At 42.9% G+C, this 21,940-nt stretch overlaps 3 protein-coding genes across 5 annotated transcripts in view; 1 reads left to right on the top strand and 2 right to left on the bottom strand.

The window, feature by feature from the left end:
• The window catches only part of ECD (ecdysoneless cell cycle regulator), an 11,265-nt gene extending 8,173 nt beyond the window's left edge, over positions 1-3,092 (bottom strand). Inside the window, exons 1-4 of the mRNA XM_065068196.1 lie at positions 2,831-3,092; positions 2,618-2,735; positions 2,372-2,459; positions 392-570 (exon numbers count right to left, since the gene is read on the bottom strand). Of these exons, the coding sequence (XP_064924268.1) occupies positions 392-570; positions 2,372-2,459; positions 2,618-2,735; positions 2,831-3,026 (581 nt within the window). The 5' untranslated portion in view covers positions 3,027-3,092. The remainder of the gene's footprint in view (positions 1-391; positions 571-2,371; positions 2,460-2,617; positions 2,736-2,830) is intronic.
• On the top strand, positions 3,062-21,113 carry FAM149B1 (family with sequence similarity 149 member B1). Of its 2 annotated transcripts, XM_065068197.1 has the most exons (15): positions 3,062-3,217; positions 4,312-4,416; positions 5,001-5,124; positions 6,089-6,231; positions 6,838-6,957; positions 7,524-7,694; positions 9,081-9,268; positions 9,539-9,669; positions 10,240-10,293; positions 10,759-10,871; positions 11,474-11,680; positions 13,251-13,377; positions 13,701-13,826; positions 14,789-14,870; positions 16,484-21,113. In XM_065068197.1, the coding sequence occupies exons 1-15, from the start codon at positions 3,168-3,170 to the stop codon at positions 16,537-16,539; spliced, it is 1,797 nt and encodes a 598-aa protein (XP_064924269.1). In that variant the 5' UTR covers positions 3,062-3,167; the 3' UTR covers positions 16,540-21,113. The 2 variants fall into 2 exon arrangements, with proteins under 2 accessions (XP_064924269.1, XP_064924270.1); XM_065068198.1 differs by lacking the exon at positions 10,240-10,293.
• Positions 19,162-21,940, bottom strand: DNAJC9 (DnaJ heat shock protein family (Hsp40) member C9). Of its 2 annotated transcripts, XM_065068199.1 has the most exons (5): positions 21,684-21,940; positions 21,466-21,606; positions 21,119-21,373; positions 20,441-20,524; positions 19,162-19,836 (listed from the first exon to the last, which is right to left on the bottom strand). In XM_065068199.1, the coding sequence occupies exons 1-5, from the start codon at positions 21,861-21,863 to the stop codon at positions 19,717-19,719; spliced, it is 780 nt and encodes a 259-aa protein (XP_064924271.1). In that variant the 5' UTR covers positions 21,864-21,940; the 3' UTR covers positions 19,162-19,716. The 2 variants fall into 2 exon arrangements, with proteins under 2 accessions (XP_064924271.1, XP_064924272.1); XM_065068200.1 differs by lacking the exon at positions 21,466-21,606 and having other exon boundaries at positions 21,684-21,920.

Here is a 21,940-nt window from a genome sequence, read left to right as displayed (position 1 = left end):
TGCTGACTGCCTGGGAGAAGAGACCAATCCCCACCTGGCTAGAACTGCCCTTCAGGTAGTTCTAGAGAGTGCTGAGCTCACATCTAAGCCTCCTCTTCTCCAGACTAAACAAGCCCAGCTCCCTCAGCCTCTCCTCATAGGTCTTATGTTCAAGTCCCTTCACCAGTCGTGTTGCTATTCATCTATATTATGATGATGATTATTCTAAACTAAAGTTAAAACTCAGCTAATCTAACACCTGAAATGCCTGTTTAAAATATATACATATATAAAAATATACCCGGCTAACAAAAATTTAATCCCCACATTGGTAAGACGACATGAAAGCGCCCCAGACAGCCCAGAATCAAAACTGACTGTTGCAGAAGACCAAAACAAAACCCCCACGTACCCACTGATGCGTTTATACAGCGCTGTTCTAATGGGTTCCGCGGCCAGGAACTCCTCGGAACGGCTGGATAACAGCCTCAGCACCTGTGAGATTGTTGGACTGGCAGCAGATGGGTCGCAGTCCTGCTCCTGAGCCTCTGACAGCGGAATGATGTGCAGTTCTCCTTTGTAAAAGAACACCTGGCAGATGGGATAAGAACAGTCACACGCGAAGCAACACAAGATTTAGTTTCATACATATTTGTTTAAACACAGAAAATACTGAATTACACATAGAAAAATAAAACAGGAAACAGTTAGGGTTTTGTTTTTTTTTTTTTCCTGTGGATTTTGTTGTTAAATGGGAGATAAGGTAAATACAGGTGCCAGAGATCATGATCCAACCACAAAATAAACCCCCTTTTTTTAACTACCAACAAGTTTGGTCAAATATATCTTGTTTCCTTAAAAACAGTAATACCAAAAGTTTCTCTTCAACTAGAGATTTGCTTCAGGAGAATCAGACAGTATAATCTAACTGCTGAAGGGATAGGAAAAGGACTAAAAAGTATTATTTTGGGGCCACATTTGACCTCTGTTGGTTCCTGATCCTAACAAAAGAACTGAGTTAGCGTGAACTCTCTCACTCCACCGGTTCCTCCAAATGGAAGGAAAATATCACGCTGATAGTCCAGATACAGGTTTGCAATTAATTTTTGTGTTGTGTTCTGCCCCTTTTTAAGGGCCTTGTAGTAGAAGGAAAAAAAAAAGCCAGTGACATAACTATTTGCAACGATGTGGCTGTTAATTCCCCTATGCCAGCCCAGTCTGTCTCTCTGTAGCATCAGCAATGCTCCAGTCTTGAGCATCCCCCAGTCTGAGGGCAGCGAGCCCTCGAGAACACGGTGCAAAAAATCCAAGCAAGCCAAACTTACTGATTTTACAGATCAATCAACAGCACGACAGCTTCACCGCCTTCACATCTGCCACCACGAGTAGCAAGTTTTAACAAGTTCAGTCAGTTTCTGCATGACGAAACAACTCCTAAAGAATGATTTATGTGCACCAGCCAGACCCAGCTGAACACCGCAGTTTAACAGCCTGGCAGGCAGGTCTGTAGGGTCTGTATTTCTGCCATACTCTCCATAGTTTTGCCCTTAGCATAAGAACATATTAGCATAAGAATGCTGTCTTCCTTCCATCGACAAGCCAACTCTAGAAGAACCCCTTGATACCTGTAACAATTTCAATATATCTCTACAGCAGTTTCTCGGGACACACTCTACACAGCATTCTGCAAGAGCACACGGAGCAGAATCGAGTATCAGGTTTCCAGTGGTCCAGCTTCTCATTCAGCACCCAGAGCAAGCACAAAGCGCATTAAAACCAGACTGTGCTGAACAAAACCTGCTGTTAATTAAAACAAGTCTTGAGTCCGACCAATACTCCAGGGCAACGAAGATGATGAAGGGAGTGGAGCACCTCCCTTATGAAGAAAGGCTGAGGGAGCTGGGGCTCTTTAGTTTGGAGAAGAGGAGACTAAGGGGGGACCTCATTAATGTTTATAAATATATAAAGGGTGAGTGCCAGGAGGATGGAGCCAGGCTCTTCTCGGTGGCAAACAATGATAGGACAAGGGGTAATGGGATCAAGCTGGAACACAAGAGGTTCCGCTTAAATTTGAGGAAAAACTTCTTCTCAGTGAGGGTGACAGACACTGGAACAGGCTGCCCAGGGGGGTTGTGGAGTCTCCTTCTCTGGAGACATTCAAAACCCGCCTGGACATGTTCCTGTGTGACCTCACCTGGGCGTTCCTGCTCCAGCAGGGGGATTGGACTAGATGATCTTTTGAGGTCCCTTCCCATCCCAAACATACTGTGATACTGTGATTTCCAGCAGCAGTCAGACCACTTGGCTAGATACAGGTGCAAGAGAAAACTCCAAGTGGTAAGTGAAAGGCCACTGTGAGCCACTCACCAATTGCTACAGAAGCTTTACTCACCCTGTTGTCACTATTCTCAGGATTCAACCACTTCGGGAGAAAATCTGCTGCTTCTATCAAGAGAAACTCCCCATCGTTGTCATCAACCCTGGCCAATGAAAAATGGGTTTCTTACCTGGGAAGGTCTCGCACAGCACAACAACTCAGGCTTCTAAATGCGTGACTGCGTGTTTTAAAGAGCCACGACTTTCCGCCAGGCCCTGCCAGGGAAGGCGCTGCCCCCGCCCCAGCCGCCGGGGCCGTTACCTGCCCGCCAGCCCCGGGAACTCCCTGGTGATCTCCCGGACAAGGTACACGATGAACCACTCGTCCTCAACGTTGTCCCCGAACAGCGTGGTGCCGCCGATGTGCGCCGGGGTCTCGCCTGGCCGGGGAAAGAGAGAGAAGAGAGGCGGCTCAGCGCGCTGCCGGGCTCCGGGCTCCCCGCTCCCGCCGCCCTCGCAGCGCTCCCGGGCTCACCCCGCGGCGGCGCGTAGCGCAGGCGGAACGGCTCCCGCTGCCAGATGTAGGCGGCCAGGAGCGGCGCGAACCGCACCACGATGGCGTCTGCGCAGCGCCGCAGCAGCGCCTCGGCCCCGTCCCCCTTGGCCGCCGCCGCGAAGAGGCGGTAGCGCACGGCGTCCTCCGCCAGCGCGGGCCGCCCGAGCCCCTCCATGGTGCCGAGCGAGGGCCAGCAGGCCGAGCCGAGAGACAGCGGGCCGCGCCGCGGGGCGGGGACGCTCCGCCTCCCGGGGAGGGCCGTCGCCATGGCGGCGGGCCGGCGGCTGGTGGCGGCGGCGGCGCGGCGGAGCTGAGGATGATCTCGCGATACGCGCGGAAGCCGGTGTCCCCCGGCGCTCTGGAGATGTGAGTCGTCGCCGGTGCCGCCTTCCCCCGCCCCGGTCCCCGCCGCCCCGGCCCCCGCCGCCCTGGTCCCCGCCGCCCGGCCTGGTCCCGCTCCCGCTTGGGCTCTGCGCTCGGGCCTGCCCGCCCGCCTGCACCCCACTCAGCCTGAGGGCCCTGTGCTGGGAGCGGGGGCGGCGTGTCCCGGGCGGGGATGCGTGTCCCGGGCGGGGATGCGTGTCCCGGGGCCGGGGCCGGGGCCGGCGCTGGGGGGGTCCGGGCCGGGCCGGGTTACCGCGGGCTATGCGGATCCCCTGTGCCGGGGTGAGGGCAGTCGCGGCCGCGGCCTGACGCCCATCCTGCCCGCCGAGCGTGCTCACAGTATCACAGTATGTTTGGGATTGGAAGGGACCTCAAAAGATCATCCAGTCCAATCCCCCTGCTGGAGCAGGAACACCCAGATGAGGTTACACAGGAACATGTCCAGGCGGGTTGGAATGTCTGCAGAGAAGGAGACTCCACAACCTCCCTGGGCAGCCTGTTCCAGTGTCTGTCACCCTCACTGAGAAGAAGTTTTTCCTCAAATTTAAGCGGAACCTCTTGTGTTCCAGCTTGATCCCATTACCCCTTGTCCTATCATTGTTGGCCACCGAGAAGAGCCTGGCTCCATCCTCATGGCACTCACCCTTTATATATTTATAAACATTAATGAGGTCCCCCCTTAGTCTCCTCTTCTCCAAACTAAAGAGCCCCAGCTCCCTCAGCCTGTTTTTCTAATTTGCCCCTGCTTGGTTCAGTGGCTGCTCTTGTACTATGTAAGTCTGCTACGGGGACAGTGACATTCTACCTGCTGTTGGAGAGCTTCAGCCAAATTCACAACATTTTAAATTTAAAGGAAGGCACTGATTTCTAAGCAGAGACCTTTAACTATTTGGCCTAGAGTTAATTTTGATGCCTTATTTCTAAAGCTTCGTTAACAAGAATTAGCCTTCTAAGAGTAATAAATGATCTCTAGTATGTAAATTAGTGCAGAAAGCAGAAGAAAATCCCCGTAAAGCTTGGGAACTCTGTAGATGTTAATTCTTATAGGTAATGTCAAGTCTTACTTCTTGTTTTAGACAAGGAGTTCCAAAACATGCCTTGCGGCATCATCCTCCGCCGGAGCCACAAGCGGAGGTGTGCGCAGCCGCACCCGCGGCTGGAAACGACAGCGAGATCTCCAGGTACGTTATAACATGACGTGAACCCTTGTCTGGAGACAACGGCAGAACCAGGCACTTCTGCGCTGAGCTACCCGTACAGAAGTAATGCGGTTGGCAGGCTCAGGCGTTACCTCAGAGCTGTTTCGTTTCAGAACGTGTCCTTCCTGTTTTGGAAACAGTAAAAATGTGTGTAGCCGTGTTCTCTTCCCAGGTCGCAAATAGCCTGGGTCATCTAATTTTATGGCTGAAACAAGAGGAGAAAAGATAAAAATAATACCTCAGTGGTGTAGAACCGGGACTAGAAATAGTCTGCAGTTTAAGTGAGATAATTTTTCGAAAAATCTGTTTTGCTTGACCTCTAGATTTCCTATGTCACTGAGATTATTAGGAGTTACAGTTGTTATAATTACTTGTGTATTATGCCTTCTGCTTAAATGCCTCAGCAGTAAATATTTACCCTATGAAAACTCTGTTACTGCTAAGACCTCTTCTGATATATATATATATGCTTTATTGTACACAAATAAGTTTACTTACGGAGTTTACTTGTCATTGTATATTGTTGGAATTTTTTATTGTTTTTCCCCTCAACATGTGCGTTTCAGGGAGCAGAAAGAATCAGATGACCCTTCTGCTGCTCCGTCCGATGATGGGAATTCAGAGTCTGCTTGTCAGAGTTATGCTGACACCTCCACCGAAGACAGCTCAGTCCTCTCCTGGGGCTATGATGTGAGTAGAACGGCATCATCCAAACCAAATCTGGCACACTGAGCAGGAAGACATTGGAAAGACATTTCAGGATAAAAATGAGGATTGGATCTGCCAATAAATCGTGATAGCGGTTATAGAAAAGACATCTTTTTTACTTCTTCCCTGTCTTTCTCTCAGATCAGAACATGTTAGGCTCATATTATTCAGTTAACATTCTGTATTTCCATCTAAAAATTTGGAAATTCAAATCATTTAACGCATAAGTGTATCTATACAAAATAGTAAATGCTGTTATTGTGGAATCCCAAATGTGAGTGGATCACTTTCAGACACTTGGTGTGAGTTTATCAAACTCCTGCATACTTATGTGCTTCTCAAAATATAGCAAGCCCCTAAAACATTATTTTCATTTGGAAATACTGGTTTTATTCTCCGTCTACCAAAACCAAGTGTGCTATTGCTTTTGGTGAGGTCTGGTGGAACTGATTAAATTACCCAAGAACTGACCCCATTTTCTAGCTACACAGGAACATGTGACAAAGGTCCTGAACATCCTTCACTTCAAGAGTTTCACACCACTCTGCATTGCTTTTTGTTTTGCTGTAGTGGGTGGATGTTGCAAGCAATACATTTTCCATTTCATTAAAATGTCACTGAATTTTATCCTTCCTGTTCTGATTTATGTTATGTAAATTACTATGTCTTTAAATTAATATAATACAGATACTTCAAAATGCTTTAGTAGTTTTTTCTGATGTGTCAATGTTTTATGTAGCTACCATCAGTCTTAACAGCGCCCTTCATCATCTTGGGTTGAAAACTATTTAAAGTCTTGCTATGGAAAAGAAATAGACCTGTTTGAATCAATCCTGCTAAACTTTAAAGAAATAGTTGTAATTTTCAATTATTTAAAAAAAAAAATTAATAAAAACCCCTCTGAATGCTATCCGCTAAGTATTTATGGGATAACTTTCCTTTCTAGGAATTTGATAAAGCTGCCACACAACAGGTTCAGCAAATGTTCAGACAAATCGATGAGCTTCTCTATGAGCAGAAAGAAAATGTGCGTGTCGAGGGACTGCGGGAAGAATGTCACCAGTGGGCATCCAACTTCCCTCATCTCAGGTATTTTATCAATAGACTAACAGGGATGGAAACAGTTGGCTTTAAAATGGCATTAGTAGCAGGGTGGTTTTGTGCAATTACACAGTAGATAGAGATAAAAAGATCACTCTGGTATTCTGCCTGCCATTGTCATTAATAAACATACTGCTATCTCATGTTCGGTTCCTGGCTGAGGGATTATTGTCATTTGCAACTGACTTGGCCTTAACATAGCAAAAATCTCTTAGAAAAGATGGGTGGTATATCTAAAAGCCAGGGGCTTAAAATAAGTTTAAAATCCTCTTAGCCTAGCTCAGCAGTCCTTATGGCTATCTGAGAATTTAAATTTTACCTCTTCATCATGTGTACTTGAACAGTTTTGTCCATATTCAAATGTCTTATAATTAGCAGAGCGTAAAAAAGAAGCAGAATTTTCTTAATGTACTTAGCTGACTCAAAGCAATCTATACTAGGGAAAACAACATAAACCACGTTAACCATCACCGAGAAAAACACACAGCTTCCCTACAGAATTTTGAGGATTGGGTGCTGCCTGTTCTTGTACGTGTCAATAATCTTATTTGTGATATTTTCTGATTCATTTATCCTTCGCTTTTGCCACGGCAGGGTGGTGGGGAAGCAGATGGTGATCCCCACGGATGAAGGGTATGGATGGTATTCGAGTTCACCTTCTGGCAGTTTACGTTCCTCAGATGTGAGTTCACCACGAGAAAAAGATTCTAACGAGTAAGTGCCAGCGGTTGATCCAGACCACACCAAGGTGGGAAGGTAATGCAGTTCTCAGTGAAGTGCAGTGATCCGCTTCATAACATGTCAAGCCTAATTCATTTGTTAGGCTGAATTTTGAACAAAGCACACTGTTTTTCTCTTTTCGACTAAAAGTAGGACCTTCAGAATAGCAAGACTACGTAGCTGTGCTTGTTGCTGACTACAGTAAACGGATCAGTAAATAAAACTTTGCTGCTGCTGACTTCTTAAGAATATGTATGTACTATAGCTGGCTTTATGGTTAATCATCTATTACATTTGATTAGTACATCAAAAATACAAAGCACTACATTAGTACCACTTTTATTATTTCATGTTTTTGAATTAGCTTTGAATTTTTGTTCTGAAGCTTCAAGTTCCTTAGCAAAAATTAAAAATATCCAAACCAAGAGTGTTTACTTTTTGGCCTCGCTATGGCTTGGCCTTATCTACTGTATTGTCTGTCAGCTCACCAAATGCTGTTATTTTAAGCGGAATAACAACTTATTTTCATTTCTGCCTTCTGAAAATTGTCACCTGTTCAGATTCAGTGTTTTTGGCAAGAAGGTACCTCTTTCTGTTACTCCTGTTCACAAAAAGGCTGACCGTTCCAAGTCTCCGACCTTGTGTTCTCCAGAGAGCGAAGAAGGTGAAGACGGAGTAATTATCTCTGAAGGCGTAATGGAGGAATATTTAGCATTTGACCGCAGAGACGTGTAGGTATCTAATATTAAGACAGCAACTAGTAGCAGTGTCCTGGAATTCCTGCTGTTCAGATATAAGTATTTGGGTTTGATGTTAGTTGATCAAGTATGCAAGTGTGCCGCTTTGGGTTTGTACTGGCATTTTGTGTGGAATTGTACCTCTCCAGATTTTCAGTGGTAATTTAAGCATTAGAGTGGATTTGATGCTTGCCAAGAAACAATTACCACTATTATTATCTTAAGAAGAAAGGAATAAGGGTGGCATGAATAGGATTCTTTTTGCCCTTTACCTTATTCAACCCAACAATATGAACATATGGCCTGGGCAAGGACTCTGGATAGTACTGTCAGTTGCTAACTACTTAATTGGTTTTAATAAATAAAGCCACTTAGCTGCATTGATTACATTCAGACTGGTAAGTGGCTTGCTTTGGCCGGGCCAGAGAGACATTGCTGCAGCAAACAATATTGCTGTCTCTGTAAAATAATGGTATTACACCTTTTCCTAGTTGCATCTCCTTATTTTTTTTTCAAGGTTTGTAACTTTTTGATGTTAAGTGCTAATTCAGATATGAAAGCCGTAATAAATGTGCTGGCATCAGTACTATTTTCTCCCTTCTACAAAGTTTCTTTTGGCAGATGAAAATAAACATTTTAGCAGTTGTCTTCCAGGTTTCATACTTCAGAATACCTCTTGCACTGTGGAAGAGTTTGCAGCAGAGGCTGCTGCTGTGATTTATGGTTTTTCTCCTCTCTCATTGAATACATCTAATTGTCTAAAATTTAATTAAGTCTGTGCCCGGAACACTTTCTGGCTGTTAGAGCAACAGGCTGAGAGTGGCATTAAACAGTCATGAGTAGTAACATTCTTCTCTCTGGTCTTCAGAATCCTGTAGTGACATTAGATATGGAGCCTAACAATGAACAAACATCACTGTAACTATTTATTTTGAAATGAGACTTTGATCTCCTTGGTAAATTATTTATTATTCATGAAGTATCATTTATAGTCATTCTGGGTGGGGAAAACAAGGTGGGCAGTAATAAGGTGATTGTTTCAGTCATTTCTTATTTACATCAGTGGTAGATTCCGGAAGGAATAGAAGTTCAAGTGCCCAGTGTACAGGAGGTTGCTTCTTTCAGTATTAGACTGATATTTGATATTGCTGTTTATTAAACTGCCAGCTCTCTGTGATAAATACAAAACTTACTGTGTGATGCATACAAAACTTCTCCTGAAGTCTTCAAACTATTCAGCCAGCTGCCCTGACCTGTTTCAGTTTAAGAGAAAACAAAACAGAAATGCAGCCTTAGGTGATGTTTTAATCCTATTAAATAAATGCAGCAAAATGTAAAGACAATGTGTTTATGGTGCTGGTGATGCTTACATTTTTATAGGGAGGAAGAGTTGCATGAGAAGAAAATGGGACTGTCCTCTGGTAGACGGAAATTGGGGTTTCCTCCTCTGTCCCCATATTACTGCATGAAGGATTCTGTGCTCACATTTGTGTTTGATGATGTCTGGAGTGAAGTCCTAGGCTGCATGGAAGAATTAATCTGCAGGCACTGGGAAGCGTCAGCCTCTGGTAAGGATCACAGTTCAAACTGCACATTAAAAAAGGGATTTCAGTTAGTTAAATTTGCAAGGATGCAATGAGAGAGAGATGTATTTGGGAATAATCTCTTCAGAGGGAAAAAAAAGTTATTTTAATAACTATGTGAGACGTGCCTACAAAGATTTAATAGAGCTTAGCATCTAAGAGGACTCTCTTTAAAATATTTGGATACACAGCACTGTCCATAAACAGCAATGCCAATAGTCTGTATTTACAGGAATTTTCTGTTGCTTTGCATAGATGATGAGAAGAATATCATAACAGTAGGAACAGTCAGAGCAGGTGCAGGAAGCCCTTTGCAGTTTGACCCTCTGCCGGCATTGTTACCTCGTGTGCCGCAAACTAAAACGCTCTCATTGACATCAAATCTGGTAAGTATTTTTAGCCAGCTCGTTTGTGTAGGGACAAATCAATACAGCACTACCTAAGCACACAGATTTGAGTATGTCAGGGGGCCGTTAGATATGCAACTGGCGTGGATTTTGTATGAATGCTGACTGTCCCTTCTACCACTTAAGTTCTGTTATTCCTCAGTTGCAAGTTTTAATTCCTAATTTTCTCTTTCAAACTTAATATATTTCCTATATGTATTGGACAACCATGTGGTGACCATTGATGAATGATGTAGTTCTTTCCACATTTCAATAATGTTTGAACTGAATTGTGAGGTGGAGCATTGTGTGTGCGAGATCCTATTCTCACTAGCTTATCTATAGCAAGAGGACAAATCTCAGTGCAGCTGCGTAACAGGGTTTTTCCTCAGCCCCTGAATTTGACTGTATGATCTGCTTTAGATGATCTGCTCCTAGAGTGGTGGGCACCAGAGTGTTATCTGTTTATTCCATTTTAATTCAATTCTTTCCTTCTTATATTTTTTTATTTCTTTCTCCTTTATTTCTACGCCTTGCCCCTTCCTCACATTCCCTGTACTATATGTATAGAGCCCAAAAACCAGATGTGGCCGCAAAAGCAAAAAGAGGACAAAAACACCTCAAGTATGTATGCTGGAGAGATTAAAGCTCTGGTATTTTCTATTTGCTCTCGTTACGGTGGGTGGAATTGGATGTCTTTCCAGATCAGCCTGTATTCCAAGAAAGGAGTTGCAGTTCTGTTCTTGATGTTAAATGTCAACATGCACTGAAAATTAGTTTCATAAAGCTTCTGATTATAGCCATTTTTGGAAGATCCTGTCACGCAAATGAGAAGCTCAGTTGGAAAATATTAAGTATGACATAGCACAGTAGTATACATTTTCTAAGCAGTAGTATTTGCAATAATAATGGAATGCTAAGATGCCTATCTTAGATGGGGAAATAATATAAATGAGTATATATATCTGGGTGTCATGGAAGAAATTAGTTTATTTCCTCCAGGATTATCTGCAAGGACAAAATCTGTGAATATGTGCGTATGTCCCTGCTAGACAGTAATTTACTTTTGGTTTTTTTTAAACTTTTCAGGTAAATCTCTCTCAAGGGTCAAGTGGTGGCTCTCAGCATAATCTAAATGGCTTGATGGTGATACATGGGATCCAGTTACAGCAAAGGCACCTGCCTGTAATGGAGAAAACACTGTAAGAACTAGATATCGTGTTGTGAAGTGAAGCATTCTCATGGTGACAGAGAGTCAACCCAAAACATTGCCATATAACTTTATACAATGGAGAGCGCAATTCTCAATTATTTTCCTGCTTGGTTGTTTATTTATTTGCTCTCTATGAAACAGTATACTTCTAGGACGGGTTTTCTGTTTGGTTGCAGCTGGTTTACCACGCAGTGAACATTTAATGGCATTACTCTTGGCACAAAATGACATCCTGAATTATTTGCTCAGTTCCTAGAACTGGACTTGTGTTAGTTACATCTAGGCTGTGGGTGTGAAAACTGGTTTGACAGTAGTTTTGTGATTTATTTTTACTTTTATACCAGAATCTTCAATCAGAAAGTTCATAGTTCATTAAAAATAACAAAACAAAACAGCCTTCTTTTTTTCTTTTCCATCACCTATTCTTTTCTAATTTGACTGTAAATTACTTTATATAGTTACGTAAAAAAAAAAATCATCTCTATCCACACATAATATTATTAGCGTCACCTGTGGATGCATACTTTGCTAACAGAGTATTTCTCAGTCATGCTAACCATATCTCTTTTGGTTTTGCCATTATTTTGTTAGGGATCTGGATGACAGATGGCCAGGCTCCAGTTCCATCCTCTCTGGCAGAGTGTGGCCAAGTCGTCCTCTTGAGCTCAGCACATCATCGCTATCACGTTCCACAAGAAGGCGAAAGCCACCGCCACGTACCCTGCACCCCATCAACACCAGCCACTCTCGTGCTGGGACCCCCGGGGCTGTCGACGACGTCTTCAGGGGAACGCGACTGTACGTCTCAAAACCAGTTTCTCACTGCAAGTATTTAGAGAACCCAGCTTATGCAAAAAGCATTCAGACACCGTTCATGTGAAAATGCTGTATCTAGAAAACAGAACACTTATCCTTACTTATATCAACACTTATACATTCCTTCGGTGACTAATGCTTAATTAATTTAGTATTTTGTGCAGCTAGATGGGTTTACCTCCTTTAGAAGGCTTCTAAAAGTGTCTGGCACCTGTTCCTTCAAGTACTCAAATATGGAGAAGGCAGAAGCCTTGTTTTACCCCTAGATGTTTTATTTGATGCGTGTATGTCGAGGGTTTTGATTGCAGGGTGACAATAAAACCCTGGCAGATGTACTGTTAACCCCCTCTCCCCCCACCACTTCCCCCTCCCTCTCCCCCCTTTCCACTAAGGAGAGGTGATTGGGAGGAAAAGAAGCACAGAGTGAAGAGAGTTGGAAAAAATTAAAGATGTTTTACTAATGCTACTAATAAGAATAGAGAAAATAATACAAAATATACAAAACCAATCTTGAAAGTCTCAGCAACTGCAGAGCCGGCAACCAAAGTCCTGGACTGGACTCTGCAGCCAACCGGAGCTGGATTCAGTCTGTCACTAAGCCTCGGTTCGCAGGGACGACTAGCAAGGTCCTCTCCTAATGTCGGCCATGAGCAGAAGGGAAAAGGGCAAAAAGGGACGAGATCCTCGTGATCTCCCACTTTATATGAAGTATTCAAGTGAATGGAATGTTATACACAGTTGGTCAGTTTCTTGGTCTCTTTCTTCTTGTCGCCCCTCTCACGAGATGTCCATCTGTGCTTATCAATAAGTTTGCATTCCATTGCTAGGTTTACCAAAACATGGATCTGGTTCTCCAGGAAAATGCAGTTAATATGAAGGCTTTAGCTGACAGGCAAATTCACTAAAAGAGAAACTTGTTTTTAAGAAAACCAGGACAGTGTAATAAGTCAAAGAGCTACAATATGTGTTACGGAGAATTTTTACTTGCTCTACTTTAAAATATGGCCCACTACTGTTTTCTAGGCTCGCTGTTTATCTTCAGTTCCTAGGCTGAAGTTAGCAGTAAGCAGTACTTAATGCTAAAGAATATGAACAAAGATCAGAAAATAACGTGGTGTCTGGGAATGGGCAGAGGATTCTGCCGTGGTGTGGTAACTGCCCATGAGGACCCCTTCATACACACACCTTCATTCTGCTGTACCAGCCGCCCAGCAGACTCCTCCAAATGCACTGGATGGGTCATCAATCCATTACCAGGATTTCTGCTCAGACTCACTTTGCCTATATGCTTAATATTATACATTACAAAAACTAGAAGTTTGTGTTAATAGATGAAGATTTCTGCCAAACTTTACCCACTGCAGAACTCTTCTAAATCTAGTCTCTGATAGACAACCCTAAGACCAGCATCTTGTAGCAAACTTCTGCAGCTGTTGCTCTTAGTTTTAACTTTCTTCGTCCATATAATGCCAAACAAACTGACAATGCTCTATATTTACACAATGCCAAATGTATAAACTGTATTTTTTCTGTTCTCATTGATGCATTTCAGTCTGACTGCACATGAGCAGCTGACCTCACCCTCCCCACTGCTGCTAAACCGAAAAAATCTCCTACCACCTATTACTACCACCACCGTGGCAGAGCACACGAGCACTGAAGGATGCCAGAGGCAAATGGTAACAGGCACAACAGTTCTGCTATTGCATCGCCTAAAAACGTAATCACTGCCGATCAAATTACCAAACCCAAGAGTTCCAGTTTGTTACTTTTCTTGCAAGTGATAGCAACTGATGGAGATGCACAAAAACACTGCATCCATTTTGACCAACAGCATCACCCAGAGCTGAATGCTTTAACTCCAATTAATGCCAGCATTTTTTTCATCCCCATGAGTAGATGTGGAATGATTGATTTGAAAAATAGCTTTAATTCCTAGGCTAATTATTTTAAATGTACTAGTGCAATATGAAAAAGTCATAACTGTTATTCTTCAATGCAGAAACCTCGAGGGAACTCAAGTCGAGCCCACAGTGTAACAACACATGAAGATACCCACCAGCAGCTTCAGGAGAGGCTTTTCTTACCTGATCATTTCTCCAGGCTTAACACAACCAACACATTACTGGTAAAGTATGGCAAATTATACCAAATCATCCTAGGGCGCTTGGGCAATAAACATTCCTTGAGAACTATGTGACAGCTGATCAGTGCCAGGGAGTTCATCAAGTTCCCCACTTGATCTGATACTCATGGGTTAACAGAAACATCATTGCTTGGTGTTTCCAAAACAAACAGGAGAAATCACCTGTTTGTGGATAACAATCTCACCATGCTGCCCACAGCCACCTCCTAACTACACCTAACAAGCAGCTGCTGGTCCTACACTTTTCTTGATGAATCCAAGTCTGAGATACTTGTGGAAAAAGCTAATCATTCCTTAAGGCGTAATAGTCAATGTAGCATCTTCTGTGAAGGCTTAAGAACTGTGGGGCAGGAGACGATGCTTCAAGTTTTGCACAAAACTTGGGAAATCATTCCTACAGCAGTATTCAGAAACACAGGGGTAGAATAGCCTTCATTGCTTTCTTGCACAGGTTTGCTGTGCTGTTAATGTCCAGTCTGTTTCACCACCAAATGCTCTTGGTTTATTTTATTGAAACACCCACTCTGCCAATATCTTGTCCTATCTAACAAAGTATTTTTATCTAAGCTTTAAAAGCTGTAATTTTAACGAGAGACACTAAGTAACTGCTGGTTTGGTTTCTGTGTATAATTTCAACATCCTTGACTGAGTAGTTGAGTGTACAAACTTAAAATCTATTTTAAAACAAAACCATTTTCAGAAGTGGTGAGAATGCCTTTAACTGGCCCAGTGATTATTCTAAGTAAGATTGCTCTGAAAGTGTCTTTACTCAGTAGGAGTTGTACTTGAGGTTGATTTAACATCCCTTAAACTTGTAAAAGCTCTACCTAGATCTTTACAACATCTTACAAATTAGGAAATACATCTGTTTAAGTAGTTTGTATGATAATCTTGATGCTCAGAATTTTTCACACCAAGATAAATAACCTGAACTGTCTTTTCAGCCAGACCCACAGCACCGCCGTTCTTGCACTGTTACTGATTATAGCAATCAATCTTGGACAAGCAGAGGATCGACAGGTTCAGGTACGCTCATCAGCCAGAGGATTTAATAAGATGAAGCAAGAGGTGTAGGCTTTTGAGACAAAGATGTATTGCATTGAAGAGATTTTTCAAAGTTCTATTCCATGTTCTAAACTTTCCAGTACACAAGTTTTATACTTACATATAGAGTATGTTTGGGTATTCTTTTTTTTATTACCACCTAGTATTTTAAATCATTTAAGGAAGTTTAATGTAATCAGCCCCAACGCCTCTCATGTCAAAGTTAAGAGCCGTAGTTACCAGTTTAAACTAGGATTAGCAATAACTGCTTTCTGTCCAAGGATTTTTCTTCTGCTCAGCTACAAATGAAAAAAAACTGCATTATGTCCAAAAGAAATTTATTTGCACTGTATCTGGAAGAGATTGTACTAGATCTGCACTAGGTCATAGAATTGCACTAGATGAACTCAAGGTATATTTTAAAGCCAGTAACTGTACACTTCACATGCATGCCCCGAAATCACAATATGCTTTTACTGTCTAATTTGTAACAACTGGATTAACTCTTCCCTCCAGTTTCTCTTCCTTTACTGCAAAGTCATCTCCTTAAAGTGTTTGTGGTTAATACACTTTGAAAATAGTCACCATATATGCTTCAGAATAGCTACACAGTCACAACCAGCGTTATAGGGTTTTTTACTAGCAGGAAGGTACAAGACTAAGCTCTACGCGTGTACACAAGCGCTAGAGTGAAACAATGAACCTTACTTAACTTTGCCTTCAGAATTTTAGGTTTTTCACCTCATGGTCTAGTCTAGTCAGTGGAAAGGGAGTTTGTTCAGAGATTAGAGTAGAGCAAAAGTTAAATTCTGTGCCCTGGAACAGCTTTTCTAAATGCCGTCGTTGTAACCCTCCCCCGAGTTCACCTTGAGCACCCTCCGTTAACTTTGGGTTGATGCTGAGTGTCCCCTCCACCTGGAGGGGGTGGCACAGAGCAGGGGGTTAGAGGCACCTTACACAAACTAGGTCTGTCCAGGCAGGGTACTCTGGGTTCCTGGCATCGCTGTTTCGGGAGTCCTGAGGGAGTCGTCAGAATCCCCCCCACAAAAAATACACTAACAAGATAGGGTGGAAGCTGCAAAGGTTAAGGCAGCAAGCACATGTGTGATTATTTGAGGACAGGAGCTTGTTTAATACCTCAATGGCCTACTGCCACTAATATAAGGGATACAAAAGGCAACCAGAGTTTAACAAAGGCACTAAATTGAAGTAACTTGTTTTAAAACAAAAAAGAAGTGGTTCTTACTGAAATTAAAATAAATATCTGCTCCTCCTCAAAAAAAACCCAACAAAATCTAGTATCTTTAAATGCAAGATGAGTATAATGACTGCTATATTAACAGAAAAAAAATGAAATCAGCAGAACTTTGTAGGCTGGAATACTCCACGAAATACATTAGTTCCCTGCAATGAAAGCACAAACTTTGCCCCTTTAGAAGGCCAGTCACTTGTCTCAAACTTGCAGAGGTTATACATAATGCATTGATGGCCACGTATTAGAAAAAAAGGCAAAAAAAAGGCATTTTAGTTTTAAGCTAAAGGAGATTTAATACCTTCCACAAGTCTTAAAATTCTACTTGATCTCTGTTTATTAGGTCTTCAGCTGCGTGGTTCTGTGAAAGGTGAGAAGTGCATCAGTCACAAAAAGTAAACAGGGGTTGTGACATGCCCTGAAGTGCCCATCTGTCCATCTCCAGAGTCAGGAACCACCTCTTGTTCTCAGCAATTCAACATTGTTTACAGAGAGTTCTCAAACACCCTTCCTTATCAATAATTATTTTTGTATAAACCTAAGAAGCAGCCGCCAAAGATTAGAAGTGGTTTACTTAAACATTCCATTTTCTACCAGTAGTTTTACTCCAGTAGGAGGGTGAATACACTCCAGTGGACAGTAAAGTCCTAGAAAACCCAGCAAACGCTCTCAGTTGTTGCTGTTTTCCCAGTACTGGCTTGTGACTGACTCATGTTACAGACAAGTACTGCAGAACCTGCTCATTTTTCCATTAGCTCTACAGAACACTAATCAGGCCTTTCACAGCAGTAGTAACTTGATTTTTTTAAACTGTATTTATATGTTTAAAGCAATATTATTCTACCAAAAGCACGCACTGAACGTGATACTGCTTCTACAACTCAGCTTAGTCAAGTTATGAATCCTGTAGTAATCGCAGCAGATATTAACACAGTTGTGTAAAAATAAGGTAGCAAAGCAGCTGAACAGAACTGACAGCTTTAACGGTAGCATACCACTGCCTTTTCCTGTGTTACACACTTATACCTCTTCCTCAGTGACTGAAGAAGATTTAAGAGGCAAAAAGGAGTGTCTTACTCCAAGTAGTTCTGGACACTATGCAAAGAAAGTGACGTTGTTTTCCTGGTGAGATATTCTATGGTAATTTCACAGAATAGGTCAGTCTAAAAATACCTGCAATTATACAAGATTTCTGCGCTCCACCATGAAGTTCCACAATTCGCAGATGCAACATAGCTTTTAATAGATGTATTCTGCACTGTGTGGCAGACATACCACGGGTATTAGCTGTAGTTGCTCCAAATAAAAGAAAAACACAAAATACAAGCTTCTCAAAATGAGAGATTACTTGAAGGTCTTACTCCCAACCACTACCAGACTACAAGTGTAAAGACACGGTGGAACAACCACTTACTGTATTTTAACAAAGTCAGGACACTGCATGAAAACAGTTGTTCCTCTAAAGAGCAATTCAAGAGCACTTTTTTTCTAAATTCCCTTATAAATATTTTTCAAATTACAGCTAATAATGGAAAAAAAAACCAACTTGTCAGTATTCTTTATGAAGTGGCTCCCCTGTTTCCCCACTCTGTGTTATGCATCCTGTAGGTACCTATTAACGGTACCTACAGAACAGCTAATTATTTTAATATTGAAGTTCTTGAGTCCAGTTGATACAAGTCTGCTCTGATCAAAAATAAGGGAAAAGAAAGCAAAGTAGAACTGTGCAAATGTAACTGGGTTAACTTTCCTTTGCATTTCTAGAGGGGTAAAAAGAGCTCTGGGCTCAAACTAAATCTCTTAAATTTGCATGGAGATAATCTGATGCTAAAGAGAGGCCTCTACTCACTAAACCCTTTCAAAAGACCGTTTCTCTTAAACCGTAAAGACTACTGGAACATTGTACAAAGTGTCATTTTGTTATCTCAAGGTAACTGGAGATAAGCATCCCCTTTGTATCAGTGCCATTCCTCAGGGAGCCCCAGTGCGTAAGTTACAAAAATACACCAATAGGCTTCTAGTAACATAATGCAGTATTTCACAGCCCAGATGAGTCGGTGTGCTAAAAAAGCGAAAGCATTCTCATCATAGAATAGGTTTTTCTGTTTCTGTACAGATGGTTGATGTAAGAGACTTCTCCTGGGCTGATAGATATCTATTTTGTATAGTGAAAGTAACGTTCCTGTCTTGTGTTAGGCAACATAATGATTTGCTGGACTCTCAGGGTCAGAAGAATTATGAGCAGCCAAATAAAAGGGAACAGAGTTCCCATCCACCTCTGGCTTCCACCAAGGAAGCTCTATTAAACGGTCTGTTCCTGAGCCCACCAATGCAGCAGCAAGGACCTCGACCCACAGCCAGTGTTCAGCCTGTGGCTCGTAAGCCTTTGAAAAATGACCCACGAAATAAAGCCAGCCTCATGCCGTTGGGCTGTAGTACGTTGAAAACAAGTTACCCTTCAAATTCATACCCCAGCACACTATGTCAAGTGGATTAAAAATAGCTAAAGCAAAAACCTTTAAACCGTTGGCACATCTTACAGAAGCACTTTGCTTACAAAATAACAGAAGTGTTGACAAATACAATGAAGTAGCTCATCACTACCATCCTCCAGCAGACTTGACGGTGACGCTGTTGAACTAACATGCACTACATTTCTAAGCTTTGAAACGCCTTGTCATCACGAACCCTAGAAATACACAGAACCGACTCTGTTCTGTGCATTTTCAAGTTTATTACCTCACATCAGCATGTTGGAGAACTTCTGCGTAGTCACACACGTGCTGTGGCCTCACATTCTTCCTGTGGCATCTGCCACAGGAAATCAAAGACCAAACAGCCCATGGCCCTCTCATCTACCAGCGCTGATGCCACAGTTAACAATGCAGCCACGTTTCCTGGTGCTATAGGAGTATGTAGCAGTTGCTTAATTTACATCACTCGGGAGAGTCAACACGGTCAGTTTGTTTTGAACAGCTACTTAGAAAACATAGAGGGCTTGGGAAGCAACATAGCACAGAATTCTGCAAAAACTCTTCATTTATTAAATCTGCCATTTTCCAAAGTATCTTTATAAATACACCCGAATGTCCAAAAAACACCCGTTGAGCTGAACTGCAAAGCCTTTTAAAAACAGCAGGAGGTTTGTTACAGAAGAAATGCATGAGTAGCGAGAAGATAAGGCTTCCAACTTGGAAACCGCGGGAGTCGGCACTGAGGACTCTCAAAGGTGTGGAATGGCATCGTTTTGCCATCAGCTGCACCGATACCCATTAGCGGTTTGGACAGAAAGTGCTTCAGCTCAAGTTTAACAAGCATCACATGCATTCCTTGCTGTAACAACACTTTTATAGTCAAGAATCTGACCTTCACCGAAAAGCTCCCAAAGGACTTTAAACAGTAGCACCAGAATGCTTTGTCTGTTTTGTTCACGATGTGTTCTGCATCATACCTCCCCATCACAGCAAATTGACGCGCACACACTCCGAAACAGAAGTCCAGAAAAACTCTGGAATTCTCCCATATCTACATGTTCCCGTACAAAATGATACCTGATATCTCAGCCTACACAATTATTTATTTCTTTCCTTTCTTGGCTGTAGTCTTCTTCCCTCCTTTTTTAGCATCGTTCCCATACTTTGCTTCCAGTTGGGCCAAAAAGTCATCCATCTCCTTTTTTCGATCCTTATTTCTGCTCTAGGGGAGGGGGAAAAAAATATATTAAAAAAAAAATCAAACACCACAACTTTTACTACTTCCCAATACAGATTATTCTGTTGAAGTTAGATAGCTACATAAAATCTCAGCATATATTAAGCAAGGAACACAAGCTACAGGAGGTATAGCACTGTCAAGCAAGACCCTACTTGTATACTCTATACTTCCCCAAGTATCAAGACAGAGGTAAAGAGTGGCTATAAAAAAACCCCACAACATAAGGCTAGGAAAGCAAAGTTATTTCTAGTTTAGACCCCAAACTATTATAATTTAAGGAATGATTAGGCATGAACATTCTAGGAAGCCTGTGGAAGAATGAAAAATGAAACAGAAAACATCCCCCAAAACAGAATGTGAACGGTATGTTCCTTTGTAAGTTAAATATTTTGACTGTGTGCGCAATAAGGACAAGCAAAAGACACAAGTAATGAAAACCATACCTTACCCATAGTTAACATGAAGATCAGATTTTAACTTCAGGAACTCAGAAGAGTTACAAGGATCCAAAATACAAAGATGCTCAGGGAAAACACAATTATAAGCCAGTAACAAAATTATCTTTAACAGATACAAAAAGCCTTACTTGAATCAGCGCTTTCAAGTCATCTTCTCCACCAAGGCCCAGTTCTTCCTTAGTCTTTTCTGCCTCTCTAGCTTCTTTTTCTGCCTAAAATAGCAAAACAGTTAAAAAGTATTTCGCATGTTATTTGACAAAGTCTCACAGTAGTTACCAAACACTTTATTTTGCGTCTGTATAGAAATAGCTGCAAGGAAACACAAACAATGTCCCAGTCTGGCCACAGGTGAGAGAAAGCCTGTTCTGGTTCTGCAGTTTAGCAGAGCGAGAAAACAAACAACACAGCCACCATCTCCAGGGTGGAGAAGAGGTGCATTTACTACAGAATGTTATTTCACGCTTGTCAGAAGGCAAGCATAATATATTTTCACCCCACCTACACTTCTTAACTTCAGCAACTCACGGCTCCGTGAGTAGATGCGCTGACATGCTAAACTGTAATAAGCCATTGTATGTAATAATGCAATAAAAGAAAGATTTAATAGGCAACAAAAGCTTTCACAATTTGGGGGTGTCGGGGTGGAGAACACAGGTGGCTGAACGTGAAAATCAAAGATACTGAGCAAAACCTGTAACCAGTGGCGAGTATTTGTCTTAAGAACGGTTTCATTTATTTCTACCAAGGGACATTAAAAGCTTATAATAAAGAATGTTTCCCTTTGGTGCCTGATTGACATAACCTACCCGTCTTTTTCTTGCAGACATTTTCTGCTTAGACTCTTTTACGAAAGCTTTGTAGGATGGGACTTCTCCAGAGTCAATGGCTTTTTCTATGATTTTCCGTATTCTTGGTTCATCTGTATAATCCGCACACAACACAGACTCCAGTATCCTGTCCATGTCGCCCTCAAAATCCACGTACGCTGCTTTAATATCAGCTAGCTCTTCTTCTGAATCTTTATAGTTCTTTTCAAAGTCCTCAATATCCTTTACAGTGATCTGAAACAAAGAGGGGACAGCCCTCGAGTTACAGGATTTATTCGCCAGAGGGATGTGAGGGACGGCATTAAAGAAACCCGAAGCGCTCTCACCTTCTTGAAGAGCAGCCGCCAGTACTGCTGCCAGTCGCGCTGGGCGCTCAGCGCCTCACTCTCCTCGTCCACCGTGCCCTGCTCGTCGTACAGGGCGCGCTGCTCCGCGTCGCTCAGCACGGCGTACACCTTGCCCAGGATCTGCGGGACACACGGGCCGCTCGCTCGCTCGGTCAGCCCGGGGCCGCCATCCCTCCGTCCCTCCCGCCCGCGCTCACCTGGAACCGCCGCGTCGCCTCCTCCTTGGCATCGGGTTCGGCGCGGTCGGGGTGGACGCGGAGCGAGGTGCGGTGGTAGCCCCGGCGGACCTCCTGGGCCGAGGCCTCTCGGCGGACGCCCAGAACGCGGTAGAGGTCGGCGGAGCCGAAGGCGGCCTCGCACTGCTCCAGCAGCCCCATCCCGCCGGCCGCCCGCCTCACAGCGCCAGCCGCGCCGCGCAGCCACGGATATCGCGAGAGCCGTGCGAGAGGCGGGA

The sequence above is a fragment of the Columba livia genome, chromosome 6 (assembly GCF_036013475.1).
Source record: "Columba livia isolate bColLiv1 breed racing homer chromosome 6, bColLiv1.pat.W.v2, whole genome shotgun sequence".
Classification (NCBI taxonomy): Eukaryota; Metazoa; Chordata; class Aves; order Columbiformes; family Columbidae; genus Columba; species Columba livia.
This window is presented reverse-complemented; position numbering and strand designations above follow the sequence as displayed.

Excerpts from the sequence above, each read along its gene's own strand:
- FAM149B1 (XM_065068197.1), top strand. The coding sequence starts at position 3,168 with ATGATCTCGCGATACGCGCGGAAGCCGGTGTCCCCCGGCGCTCTGGAG. Across the intron at positions 9,269-9,538 it reads CTGGGAAGCGTCAGCCTCTG|ATGATGAGAAGAATATCATA; the intron begins GTAAGGATCACA and ends TGCTTTGCATAG. Across the intron at positions 10,294-10,758 it reads AGAGGACAAAAACACCTCAA|GTAAATCTCTCTCAAGGGTC; the intron begins GTATGTATGCTG and ends TAAACTTTTCAG.
- DNAJC9 (XM_065068199.1), bottom strand. The coding sequence starts at position 21,863 with ATGGGGCTGCTGGAGCAGTGCGAGGCCGCCTTCGGCTCCGCCGACCTC. Across the intron at positions 21,607-21,683 it reads AGGCGACGCGGCGGTTCCAG|ATCCTGGGCAAGGTGTACGC; the intron begins GTGAGCGCGGGC and ends TGTGTCCCGCAG. Across the intron at positions 19,837-20,440 it reads ACTTGAAAGCGCTGATTCAA|AGCAGAAATAAGGATCGAAA; the intron begins GTAAGGCTTTTT and ends CCCCTCCCCTAG.